The 13,581-nt window shown below is 40.5% G+C and overlaps 2 protein-coding genes across 14 annotated transcripts in view; one reads left to right on the top strand and one right to left on the bottom strand.

Annotated features, from left to right (window-relative positions):
• LOC133633668 (calcium-binding protein 2-like) overlaps positions 1-13,581 on the top strand; it is an 87,783-nt gene that overhangs the window by 20,174 nt on the left and 54,028 nt on the right. Inside the window, exons 2-4 of the mRNA XM_062026283.1 lie at positions 5,253-5,344; positions 11,902-12,003; positions 12,289-12,424. Of these exons, the coding sequence (XP_061882267.1) occupies positions 5,289-5,344; positions 11,902-12,003; positions 12,289-12,424 (294 nt within the window). The 5' untranslated portion in view covers positions 5,253-5,288. The remainder of the gene's footprint in view (positions 1-5,252; positions 5,345-11,901; positions 12,004-12,288; positions 12,425-13,581) is intronic.
• doc2d (double C2-like domains, delta) overlaps positions 1-13,581 on the bottom strand; it is a 240,410-nt gene that overhangs the window by 188,181 nt on the left and 38,648 nt on the right. The gene's annotated exons all lie outside the window — the stretch shown is intronic.

The raw sequence follows: 13,581 nt of genomic DNA, 5'->3' as shown, positions 1-13,581 counted from the left end.
AATACAAACAGTTCTGTTTTCATTGCAAAATTCCACAGTATTCTGGACATATTTGTTGGTGAATCTTTTGCAATTTGTTTAATGAACAATGAAGACTGCAAAGAAGAAAGCTGTAGGTGGGATCGGTGTATTAGCGGCTGGCTGCAGCAACACAACCAGGAGGACTTTGAGTTGGATAGTAGACGCGCTATCCGACGCTAGCCGCCGACCGCATCGATGATCGGGTGAAGTCCTTCGTCGCGCCGTCGATCGCTGGAACGCAGGTGAGCATGGGTGTTGATGAGCAGATGAGGGCTGGCGTAGGTGGATAGCTAATGTTTTTAGCATAGCTCTGTCAAGGTCCCGTAGCTAAGTTAGCTTCAACGGCGTCGTTAGCAACAGCATTGCTAGGCTTCGCCAGGCGGCACCGCATTAACCGTGTAGTTACATGTCCAGTGTTTGGTAGTATTGTTGAACTTCTGTCTATCCTTCCAGTCAGGGGCTTATTTCTTTTGTTTCTATCTGCATTTAAGCACGATGCTATCACGTTAGCTCCGTAGCTAAAGTGCTTCGCCGATGTATTGTCGTGGAGATAAAAGTCACTGTGAATGTCCATTTGGCGTTCTCGACTCTCATTTTCAAGAGGATATAGTATCCCAGGTGGTTTAAAATACAAATCCGTGATCCACAATAGAAAAAGGAGAAAGTGTGGAATCCAATGAGCCAGCTTGTACCTAAGTTACGGTCAGAGCGAAAAAAGATACGTCCTGCACTGCACTCTAACGTTCCTCATCCACTAATCTTTCATCCTGGCTCAAATTAATGAGGTAATCGTCGCTTTCTCGGTCCGAATCGCTCTCGCTGCTGGTGTAAACAATGGGGAAATGTGAGGAGCTCTTTCAACTTGTGACGTCACGCTACTTCCGGTACAGGCAAGGCTTTTTTTTTTTATCAGTGACCAAAAGTCGCGAACTTTATCGTCGATGTTTTCTACTAAATCCTTTCCAAAAATATGGCAATATCGCGAAATGATCAAGTATGACACATAGAATGGATCTGCTATCCCCGTTTAAATTAAAAAAAATTCATTTCAGTAGGCCTTTAATATGACATCAGTGACACCTCACTCGGAGAGTGACTCACAGATCCGCCAACAGGCACGCATGAACACGGCTGCACACCTCTGCCTCTCTCTCTCGCCTTTCATCCCACAGCTCTCCACATCGCAGCCACACCCTTCAATCACGGCCACACACTACGCCCGCACCTCTCGCACAGACGATGTTCACAAAAATCATCGAGCCGCAACAATGCATTAAGGCTGATTGTTGGAACGCATCGGGTATTCCGGAGCATCCAACATCAAACAACTCTTCCCTCAACCACGACCATCATCGCCTGCTTGCGACGGGAAGGTAACAAGCAAACTGCTAGAGTCTGTGAACATTGCTCCAAAGTACATATTTTGTGTTGATTTATTGTGCATACAAAAGTAAAGGCAGTAATATATGATCAAACAGGACGGCAGCTGAAGAAGGTCTTCCCCGTTTTCCCCCTCTTCATCATGCAGGAAAAATCCGATTTTGCTACTTCCGGCGACGACGTAAAACAACCATGTGACCATAGGTTGAACAAATACACTGCGGTACTAAGACTATAGTGGCCATAAACAGTTAGCCTCTACAGCAGGGGTGCCCAAAGTGCGCCACAGGGGCCATCTGTCGGCTGTGACTCGTTTGTCACTGGGCCCAGGCACATTGAAAAAAAAAAAACACCAGCAAAAATTTGGGAAAACAGCAAAGCACAATAGGAAAACCAAAATGTTGACATCAGCCAATAATAACAACACAAAGCTTTGTCTTTAATATATATATATATATATATATATATATATATATATATATATATATATATATATATATATATATATATATATAACAGTTGATGTTACTTTGGTTTTTGGCTGATATCTTGGGCTTGAAAAGGTTGCTGACCACTGTATAGCTCTCACCATTGAGACAATTTACAGTTAATACATGAGATTGTATTAGCTGATCTTACTTTATTTTGTATCTTTGAACGACTCAACAAGCATGAAAAGTTTCTACATACCAGAAAATTGTTGGGTGTTTATTTGGGGAATTAATTTAAACAAATTGTTGCACCACGACACTAAAGAACAATTTGTTAAAAAAAAGAAATTAAAGGCCTACTGAAATTATTATTTTTTATTTAAACGGGGATAGCAGGTCCATTCTATGTGTCATACTTGATCATTTCGCGATATTGCCATATTTTTGCTGAAAGGATTTAGTAGAGAACATCGACGATAAAGTTCGCAACTTTTGCTCGCTGATAAAAAAAAGCCTTGCCTGTACCGGAAGTAGCGTGACGTCACCGGAGGAAGGGCTCCTCACATTTCCCCATTGTTTACACCAGCAGCAAGAGAGATTCGGACCGAGAAAGCGACGATTACCCCATTACTTTGAGCGAGGATGAAAGATTTGTGGATGAGGAAAGTGAGAGTGAAGGACTAGAGTGCAGTGCAGGACGTATCTTTTTTCGCTCTGACCGTAACTTAGGTACAAGCTGGCTCATTGGATTCCACACTCTCTCCTTTTTCTATTGTGGATCACGGATTTGTATTTTAAACCACCTGGGATACTATATCCTCTTGAAAATGAGAGTCGGGAACGCCAAATGGACATTCACAGTGACTTTTATCTCCACGACAATACATTGGTGAAGCTCTTTAGCTACTGAGCTAACGTGATAGCATCAGGCTCAAATGCAGATAGAAACAAAATAAATAAATCCCTGACTGGAAGGATAGACAGAAGATCAACAATACTATTAAACCATGGACATGTAACTACACGGTTAATAATTCCCAGCTTGGCGAAGCTTAACAATGCTGTTGCTAACGACGCCATTGAAGCTAACTTAGCAACGGGACCTCACAGAACTATGATAAAAACATTAGCGCTCCACTTATGCCAGCCAGCCCTCATCTGCTCATTAACACCCGTGCTCACCTGCGTTCCAGCGATCGACGGAAGGACGAAGGACTTCACCCGATCATCCGTGCGGTCGGCGGCTAGCGTCGGCTAGCGCGTCTGCTATCCAAGTCAAAGTCCTCCTGGTTGTGTTGCTACAGCCAGCCGCTAATACACCGATCCCACCTACAACTTTCTTCTTTGCAGTCTCCATTGTTCATTAAACAAATTGCAAAAGATTCACCAACACAGATGTTCAGAATACTGTGGAATTTTGAGATGAAAACAGAGCTTTTTTGTATTGGATTCAATGGGTCCGAATACTTCCGTTTCAACCATTGACGTCACGCGCATACGTCATCATACATAGACCTTTTCAACCGGAAGTTTAGCTGGATTGGCATGTGTTGCAATGTTAAGATGTCATCATTGATATATAAACTATCAAACTGCTTGGTCGCTAGTAGTGGCTTTCAGTAGGCCTTTAACTACAGATTAATCGAAAAAATAATTCACAGATGACAAGAAATAATAGTTGGAGGCAGCCTTATTGTTCACATTATACTGTGCCTAGTTTTGTTGCTGGCCTGGGGAAATATTTAATGAGCACCTCTCATAAGTGAGAAGAAGCTCTTGAAAGAAGGGGTAAATGATAATAAATTTGTTTAGGGAGCTGTTAAACTAAGCTGCTTGTAAAACTGTCATTTCCCTGATTTATTCTTATATAATTTTTCTTGTAAATTGAACTGTAAATCACTTTTACACTCATGAGAAACTGATAGAGTTCCAGGTTTATGCAACTAAGATTACAGATAATGGGAAATAAATAGAAAGTCGGCAGTAACACTTGAGAGGATTCTCCCGACGGTCAAGGACAAGAACACCACCCCCCGGTGTCCCCGCAACACTTTAACATGCTAGCAGCGTGTTGCAATCAGCATGTCGGCCACGCATGCTGATTGTATGGAAGCCTGCGAGACAGGCAATCACTACTCAGTCATGCCGCCTCGTGAGCGACCCGGTGGGAGTTGGGAATGTGGCGACAGCACACGAAGCAGTCGGCTGATCTCCGTGTCTCTTCCTATTAGAGTTCTGGTCCAAGCGGTGGACCGAGTGGTGGCCGCTGGAACAGATCACGGGTATCTGTCTTTGTACCGTCGCTGTGGCATGTGAGCTGGTGGATTGAGGCATTTATGTTTATAGCTCATCAGTGCCAAGTGCAGCCCTTCGTCATCAGGCAGTCATAACCAGAACCGCAAAGGTCCATGACAGAATGTTAATCTGCTTATCACTCAGTAATAAGTCTCTGCTTCGACAAGTTTTTTCAATCTCTCCCCCTATCCACTGTTCCAATTTGTATGCCATTTTCCTTGCAGCGCATCAGTAAGCGGCATCCCAACTCTCTTGGATCTTAACACCCACCCTTGTTCTTTGTTCTTCCTTATATGTAAATTTAGTGCGTGGGTGTATGCACTTAATTCATCCCCCGTGTACCTCAAGATGTTTGAATTGAAACAGTATCATGTTCGTCTGTCACTTAGTGCAGAGTCCTACTACAACACAGCACTTCTATTTGACAAACAACAGAAGGGGACAAATAGAAAATTATCTCCCAAAGTGAAAGATATTTTTTCCCCCGGAGCCAGCTCGGTACTCAGTGATAGCACAAACAAAGGCAAGGCTTTCTTACTCTATAGGGACTGAGTGCTCCAGTGCATTGTCAAGGCTTGTGTACCAGTACATAAAAACAAAGAGGTTGGAGCTGCCTGTTGCTTTAAATATACTGCAGTAGTTGTCTTCAGAGCACTGCCTTTCAGCAAAAAACTGAACCCCCAACAACTTGGGGCACTGCAGTCCATTCAGACCCGTATCACTCCCTTAATTAGGTTTGGTGTGTACACACATGGAAAATAACTAAAACTGTAGTCTTCCCTTGTGGCACAATTAAATAAGTGAAGTAAACTTTTCGGTGTTCGCTGTATAAGGGCATTAGGAACTGCAAAACTATGTTCAGAAGTTGACTACGTCTCTTCTGCAAAGTAGCAAAGAACAATCAAAACAGTTGTCCATACTCAAGAGTTTGATGACTTGGTGAGCGTAGGTCTTATGTCACATCAATGACTGTGGTTCGAACGCTGACGTTTTCTAGTTCATTTAAATTGTAAGACTTCAAGGGCATTTAAAGGCGTTCTAATGTCTTATTGCTTTAACCTATCAATAAAGAAAATAAGCTAATCTACATTGTCCTAATCAAATGCATGTGTGCTTTTTCACAAGTTTTGGTTCCGAGAATTGTTCTTGCATCCCAGCACGATGTCTGTGAAAAGTGCAAAGTCTGGAGCTGAAAGTCGACCGTGCTCTGCAGCCAGGTCAGTAAAATGGGATCAAATCTATACTCATTTGAAACTGTTCCAACTCTATACATTTGCAAAAAAGGGAGATTTCGTAACCCTGTCCCTACCTCGTCTGTAATGCTCACCACTGCCACCTGCTGTTTAAATGGAGCTCAAAGGCAGCTGTTTTCAATTGCTTGTATTGAAAATGACATCACACCCAGCTCACTTAATACGTGTGGTGGTCAAGCCAGCGTCTGTTCTCAATGGGTACTAGGCGCCATTTAGCCTTTCTCAATGAAAATGCCCTATGCTTACGTTGTTTTCGGCTGTTCGAATCGTTTAAATCGCGAAAAGGATGTACGTTTCTTCAGAGTTTCTCGAGAGATAATCAAGAATGGCGGAAGAGTGCAAGGTTTTGTTAAGAGAACGACGACAAAAGTACCACACACTCCAGTCCAAAGGAGCAGAGTTGAAGAACGCATGAGTTTACTTACAGTGACTACTCTGTTAAATGTTTGTTTGATATACTTTTAACATTTAGTGTTTCCAATTTAAGTATTATCTTAATATCATTTTTATTTTTTTAAGACACATTTTTGCTACGAGTGTTCCAGAAAGCCCCTCTGCAAGTCTAAATAAAATAAATCAAATGTGAGCAAAACCTAAGACTTAAGCTTCTACCAAAGACCACGATCATAAATGAATATTTCAGCACGTACACAATGTTGACATCTAGAGTTATATTTTGATAAACAATCATAAATGAATCTTTCAGCACATACACAATGTTGACATCTATTTTGATAAAGATGGGGAAAAACATGCATACTCGTAAATGGCGCGTGCAACAACAACAGTAACAAAACATTACAGTAGACACAAATCAATGTATTGCTGTGTTGTTGTGATGTCTGGAGCACACAATAGTTTGATATGTTTGGGAACTCCGCTGACAAATAGTCCTTAATCACTTGACAAATCTTTTTTTTTGATAACGTATAGGGATTTATTCCATTCCATAGTTGGATTTTTTTGCTCATATCGGCTTTTTGCAGGAATATGTAAGTCCCTTACGTACTCAGATACAACAGCCATCTTGACTTGGTTGACCACCACTGATTTTCACTTCCGGGAAGAAACAAACAAAGGGGAAAAATAACTTCAAAATGTTTAGAAAAATGGTTTGACCATGTTGTGATGTACAGTAAATGTACTGTCAGTGGAGGCAGCGGCAAACGTGACATCTGTAATCTATGACTCAAAGATGTGAGCATCCTTTGAGAAAAAAGAGGAAACGTTCTATCAGCACTACGTGCTGTCACGCAAACCTTGAAAAAACATTTAGAAAATCAAGACTACATTTCCGGCCATTGGGTGCATTTCTACACTATTTGACCTTTATTTCTTCTCATATACCAACCTTTAACATGTTCCATGTAACTTACCACAGAATGCTTAGTTTTTTTAAGTAGATAATTCACTAACATTATAATCATTGAAAATGTAACTTCAAATGCCATAACATGCATGCAAAGAACACAGAAAACGTTTCCCATTTGTAATTGTGGCAAATAAACCAAATGTCTTACAAGTTTTAATATCACTGTGGAACTGAAGAACGAGGCTAAAAAGGCCGTTCCGAATTAGGCTGTACTGGTGAAATCATGGCATATAGTAATTTAAATATAAAGAAAAACTTCAGATTGTTTTCTTTTTTTAAAAATAGACCAAGCACATTATGAAAATATAGAAATCATAATGGGTTCTCTTTTTTTTTTTTACACTTACATGTTGCGGTTATTAGTCTATCTTCATTTGTCATTATCTGTACTTTTTGAATAAATTATGTGATAATGTTCATCAATCAAATAAGTGGAATTGAGTCTGGTAGAGTTTAAAAAAGCCCCCATTTGTGTTAATTTTAATCCACGGGAAGATTAAATGAATATTAATATCAAAATGAAATTTCAGGATGTTATTAAAGGCCTACTGAAATTAAATTTTCTTATTTAAATGGGGATAGCAGATCCATTCTATGTGTCATACTTGATCATTTCGCGATATTGCCATATTTTTGCTGAAAGGATTTAGTAGAGAACATCGACGATAAAGTTCGCAACTTTTGCTCGCTGATAAAAAAAAGCCTTGCCTGTACCGGAAGTAGCGTGACGTCACAAGCGGTAGTGCTGCTCACTATTCCCCGTTGTTTACAATGGAGCGAGAGAGATTCGGACCGAGAAAGCGTGGATTACTCCATTAATTTGAGCCAGGATGAAAGATTCGTGGATGAGGAAAGTGAGAGTGAAGGATTACAGTGCAGTGCAGGACGTATCTTTTTTCGCTCTGACCGTAACTTAGGTACAAGCTGGCTCATTGGATTCCACACTTTCTCCTTTTTCTATTGTGGATCACGGATTTGTATTTTAAACCACCTGGGATACTATATCCTCTTGAAAATGAGAGTCCAGAACACCAAATGGACATTCACAGTGACTTTTATCTCCACGACAATACATCGGCGAAGCACTTTAGCTAAGGAGCTAATGTGATAGCATCGTGCTTAAATGCAGATAGAAACAGAAGAAATAAGCCCCTGACTGGAAGGATAGACAGAAGATCAACAATACTACCAAACTCTGGACCTGTAACCACATGGTTAATGCTGTCCAGCCTGGCGAAGCCTAGCAATGCTGTTGCTAACGACGCCATTGAAGCTAACTTAGCTACGGGACCTCGACAGAGCTATGCTAAAAACATTAGCTATCCACCTACGCCAGCCCTCATCTGCTCATCAACACCCGTGCTCACCTACGTTCCAGCGATCAACGGCGCGACGAAGGACTTCACCACGATGATCGGTGCGGTCGGTGGCGCGGAGACGGAGGAAGTCAACCCAGACAGGTGAGGACAACGGCGCGGCGGCGGATGGCGTTGTAGCTTTCGACGACACTCCGGCCACCATCAGAGTCGGCAAGAAACATATATTTCCCCAAAGTTACATACGTGACATGCACATAGCGGCACGCACGTACGGGCAAGAGATCAAATGTTTGGAAGCCAAAGCTGTGCTCACGGTAGCGCGTCTGCTATCCAAGTCAAAGTCCTCCTGGTTGTGTTGCTGCAGCCAGCCGCTAATACACCGATCCCACCTACAGCTTTCTTCTTTGCAGTCTCCATTGTTCATTGAACAAATTGCAAAAGATTCACCAACACAGATGTCCAGAATACTGTGGAATTATGTGGTGAAAACAGACGACTTGAGCTGGCCACCGTGCTATTCCAAAATGTCTGCTTCAACCCGTGACGTCACGCGCAAACGTCATCATACCGAAACGTTTTCAGCCGGAAGTTTCGCGGGAAATGTAAAATGTCACTTTATAAGTTAACCCGGCCGTATTGGCATGTGTTGCAATGTTAAGAATTCCTCATTGATATATAAACTATCAGACTGCGTGGTCGCTAGTAGTGGCTTTCAGTAGGCCTTTAATGTAATTCACTCATTTTCATCAATTCTCAGGGCATTCAATCGATCGCTCCTGGACTGTTTGGTTTGTCTTAGAAGACGTTTCGTTTCTCATCCAAGTAAGCTTCGTCAACTGCTGTACTAACATCATGTGGTTTATTCTGTACATATCCAGCATCATCTACGACAAAACTTGTGAATGTGGACTCGTTTCATGAATTACACATGAAGTTAGAAGGTGATGCATATTATGATTACAGCATATTTAGACTATAGAAAATGTGTCCTCAGTTATAAGTACAACACGAAATGTACAGATTATCAACAATATTTTGAGTAGTAAGGTCACAGGTTACATTACCAACATATTTGACAATCAAGGCATGAACATAACAATCCACGTTTCGTATACTATCACTAATAAGAAGCGAAACTACGTAGTGTCCAAACACAGGGCACATAGCTCCGCCCCCTCTGAAGTCATGCAGCTCTTTGGTATACAAAGAATTGCTATGGTGACATCTAGTGGACACATTTACAACAGCAGTTTCTTTCATCCAAAAATTTCAGCTCAATTTTATACTTTGCAAATTCATCTCGCGGGCCGAATAAAACCTGTTGGCAGGCGTATGTTTGACACCCCTGGACTAGAGAGAGGAGAGTACTACAGCAAGAAAGATGTGCATGTGTGTGTGTTGTGCTCCGTTGCTGTGATCACGGAGAAGGGTGGAACAATCCATAAGTCGATGCTACTGATACCAAGGCTAGGACAGTATATAGTGTTTAGATCGAAATAGTTTTTTCATAAAATCCGTTACTGTTGTTTTTGTTACTGTTTACAAAAGTCAGTGAATACAACAATGGAGACAGGAGGACTGACTTTATACTGGTTCACCAATTGTATGGAATAAAAAAGAATAATGAAACAGTTTAAATATTTAGTTGATATTGGTACGATGCCTTGAGGTGTTTTCTGCTGATTACAATTGTGATTAAAAATTAAAAACGCAAAATCATTTAGTGACCTTAAAAATGTAAAGTACAATTGGTGTAGGTCTCACTACTAGTTTATTTCCCAAACAGTAAGGTGATTTTATGGTTCCTTTTTCAGATCATATAGTAAATAGCTCTCACCATGAAAACATAACACAATTTACAGTTAATACATGCGACGGCGTTGGCTGATCTCACTTTCTTTTGTAGTCCCCAACCAAACAACCAGGCATGTGATTTGACCACAATGAAAAAGACTGAAAACATTTCCGGGGGACGAAGGCCCCCAGCCAGGTCCAGGGCGGTGCCCTGGTGGGGGGACAGCTCCTGGTTTTTCACCAATTTAACATGCTAAAATGAACAAAGACAGCACCATTTGAAGAAAATATTTTAGTGTTTAAAGACATGAAAACATCATTAATAGAACATACATAACCCAATGATCCTAATGAATGACTGTATATGGTTCTGTCCCAACAGTATTTAGTCACTAATATTTACATCTTGTGTTCATTTCACATCCACATTGATCAGTGTTATTATCTACACTTTATTTACAGTATTACCACATTACTTCAGTTCATGTAATGTAAACATTTCATTCTTTTCGCCAAAATAGGATATACATTTATGAAAATAATTCAACATGTTTTGTATTGTTTACTCATATTTGAAAATAGTAAATAATAATAATGTGAGGACACTGACATATTGCATGAAACAAGTGTGAAAATATTTACCTACAAGATTGTTACACCACTGACAATAGTTTCAAGAGACTACATAAGAACTTAATATTACAAAATAGTATTATATGCAAATTTATGTCAAATAAATTGTTAACTGGAATCAATAATGCGACTCTGTGAATTTCTGTAATTTCATAATATATTTTCACGTGGTTTTTTATTTTTAGAAAAACCCATTTATATTTCGCTAAGCAATAATTGGTTAATATTTAAAACAAACATGCGTATTTCGCAAGCAAATATATTTTAGCTTACCTCATTATTAACAACCCTGTCTGCAACTGAAGCGGGCGGATCTTTCCTCTCCATGTCTACGGCAGTTGACGGACTTCAACAAAAGTTGAAGTCCGTAAGGTTTGCTCACTTTCGGTTGACATCCAAAAGTAGCAACTAGTGAAAAGTTTGTTTTCCTTGCTTCAAGTTGTTTCATATGTTTTTGGCGTTTCGCATGTACTTCCAAAGCCTTGAAACCTCGTGATCCATAGTCAATATTATCATGACACCACGTGCACAAAACCTTTTCCGGGACGATCGATTTTCCGAATAAAATCACCGAACAAAGTCGTAACTTTCTTCTTCCCAACAGTATCAGTGATTTCCCCTTTCCATCCAGTCCCATCGGAACTTATTTTTGACATGTTTATCAATTTCTTTTACTTGTAAAGCGTCCTTTCTCTCGAGAACCGACATCGTTTACATATGGAAAATGGCCGTAATAACCATTATGAATGATGACGTTGATAACGTCACCATTCATAACAGATGTCCTGATTGGTCACAAGGAACATATCGACCAATCAACTACGGCGTAATATAAACTACGTCTCGAATCTTGATTTAGGGTCGGAAAAAAACCCGGAAAAACGGGAGATAATTTTTTTTTTTTCCCCGGGATTCAAAAAGACGGAATTCCGACTTTAGACGGAAAAATCACATGCCTGAACAACTAAAGATTCTACATACTGTACAAGAAAATTGTTGGTGTGTTTGGGGACTTCCTTTGAAGAAAGTGTAGCACCGCTGCACTAAAGAATCATTTGTTACAAAAATAAATTAGATTGACAGAATTATCGATTAAACAAAAAAAGAATCGTTAGAATAATCAATTCACTGTATTGATCCTTTGTGGTAAAGAAGGAGCTGAGCCGGAAGGCAAAGCTCTCAATTTACCGGTCGATCTATGTTCCTATCCTGATCTGTGGTCATGAGCTTTGGACGAGATCATGGGTACAAGTGGCCGAAAAAATGTTTCCTCCATTTGAGTAGAACTGTCCGAGTGGAATACAATACCACCGATGTGCGTCACACCTGATACATGTAATCATATATGGAATTTTCTTTGAAATGTTTGTTTTCAAGTGTTGAACTTGTTTGTTTCCTCCTAGCATGCCTCCTCGAGGGGGGAGGGGTCCACCAGCTGGAAGACCCCCGACCGCCGGCAGATTTAAAAACAAGGCTCTTCAGCTCAGCCTCTCCAAGAAATTCTGGTTATTATCAATCTTTGTGTCTCATCTTCACTGATTAAGAGCAGAATGAGAATCACTGATTGGCGCAAAACAAGCCCCTTAAAGCTCTCAGCTTATGTAACGACTAATGTAACGAGCCATGTCTGCTGATTGGCCCGCTCCTCTTTTTCCATCGCTCCCCTCAGCAATTACTTCAAAGCCGGCTTGATGGAAAATGTTGAGGATATTTATCTGGAAAAGTGTGTTATTAGGCAGGTTATGATAGGAAATCAATTGTGGCTTGATGCATTTGTGCACACTTCACAGCTCCAAGTCTCCTGCCACTCCGAAAAAGGCCAGCGGTGGCGGTGAGGAGACCTGCCGGCGCAGTAAAAGGAGCCTCAGCAACAGTTCCGCTGTGGCTGCCGCCTACGTTGCCTACCTCAATAAACTCTTTGGACAGGTCAGTCCAACAACACACTACATCAGCATGACAACGGGTACTCGGGGTTTCCGCAGCGATTTGACCTGACGATCACGGTTTCAGGTTGATTTGGGTCGATCGCCTACTTGAGTGGTCTTTGTCTCTTGTTTTAGCACTAGCATCAATTTGAGTTGTGAGCAGAGCTAGTCCAAACCTTGGTTTAGTTGGTCTACACTTTTATTGGTTTGGATCTGTGTTTTTTGTTGATCAACAAACAGTGCTTTAAAAGTACACTTAACAACCGTACGGGGAGCATTCTAGCGAGGAAATGCCGAGGTAGAAATATGCCTCAAGGTGTAATATTGAGCTGAAATTATAGTTACGCTATTTTGTTTTACAGATAGATTCATTTGTTGCAGAGACATAGTGAGTATTGATTGGGAATTTCACGGCAGGGGGATGTCTGCAGCGAACCGCGACAACACACGGACAAATGCTTTATTTGCAAGCCAGTAATTGCTGATATGGAACAGGTCAAATGGCCGTGAAAAGTCAATAGCGTACCTGACTCTATTATTCAAATGTAGGAGGGACTAATAGAAACTGCGAAGAAAAACCTTTATAAATAATTTGACTGGCTGGCCTTATGTTTTGTCATCTACTGAGGAGGATCTGCAGTGTTTTTTGGAATTATTTCATTCAAAATCCTTATGTAAAGACAAGAACACACGTTTTTCCGTTTTTATATATTATAACTAATAAATAGCTAACAATGAAGCCAATGGGAGACGCTCTATTCCGCCTATAAAGCGCTCCAAAAACCCTTCAAAACCTCCATCAACGTTTTTTATACAAACTGTATGAATATATGTAATATAGTTACAGGAACATTCATAATATGTAACACTTAAGTATTTTGCTCATTTTAAGCATGTATTACTTTCAAAGACACATCACAGCGTTCGTTTTCCCCTTCAACAAAAACACTGGACTACTTACTACTAAGGGCTGGGCGATAAGGCTGAAAACTGTATCACGATGTATGTGTTTTATATTGATCGATATCGATAATTATTGATATTTTCTATGACTTATTTAGAGGCCTACTAAAATGAATTTTTTAAAATTCAAACAGGGATAGCAGATCCATTCTATGTGTCATACTTGATCATTTTGCGATATTGCCATATTTTTGC

This window comes from Entelurus aequoreus, linkage group LG18, assembly GCF_033978785.1.
Source record: "Entelurus aequoreus isolate RoL-2023_Sb linkage group LG18, RoL_Eaeq_v1.1, whole genome shotgun sequence".
NCBI classification, from domain to species: domain Eukaryota; kingdom Metazoa; phylum Chordata; class Actinopteri; order Syngnathiformes; family Syngnathidae; genus Entelurus; species Entelurus aequoreus.
The sequence above is the reverse complement of the archived record's forward strand: the minus strand, read 5'-3'. Positions and strand labels throughout refer to the sequence as shown.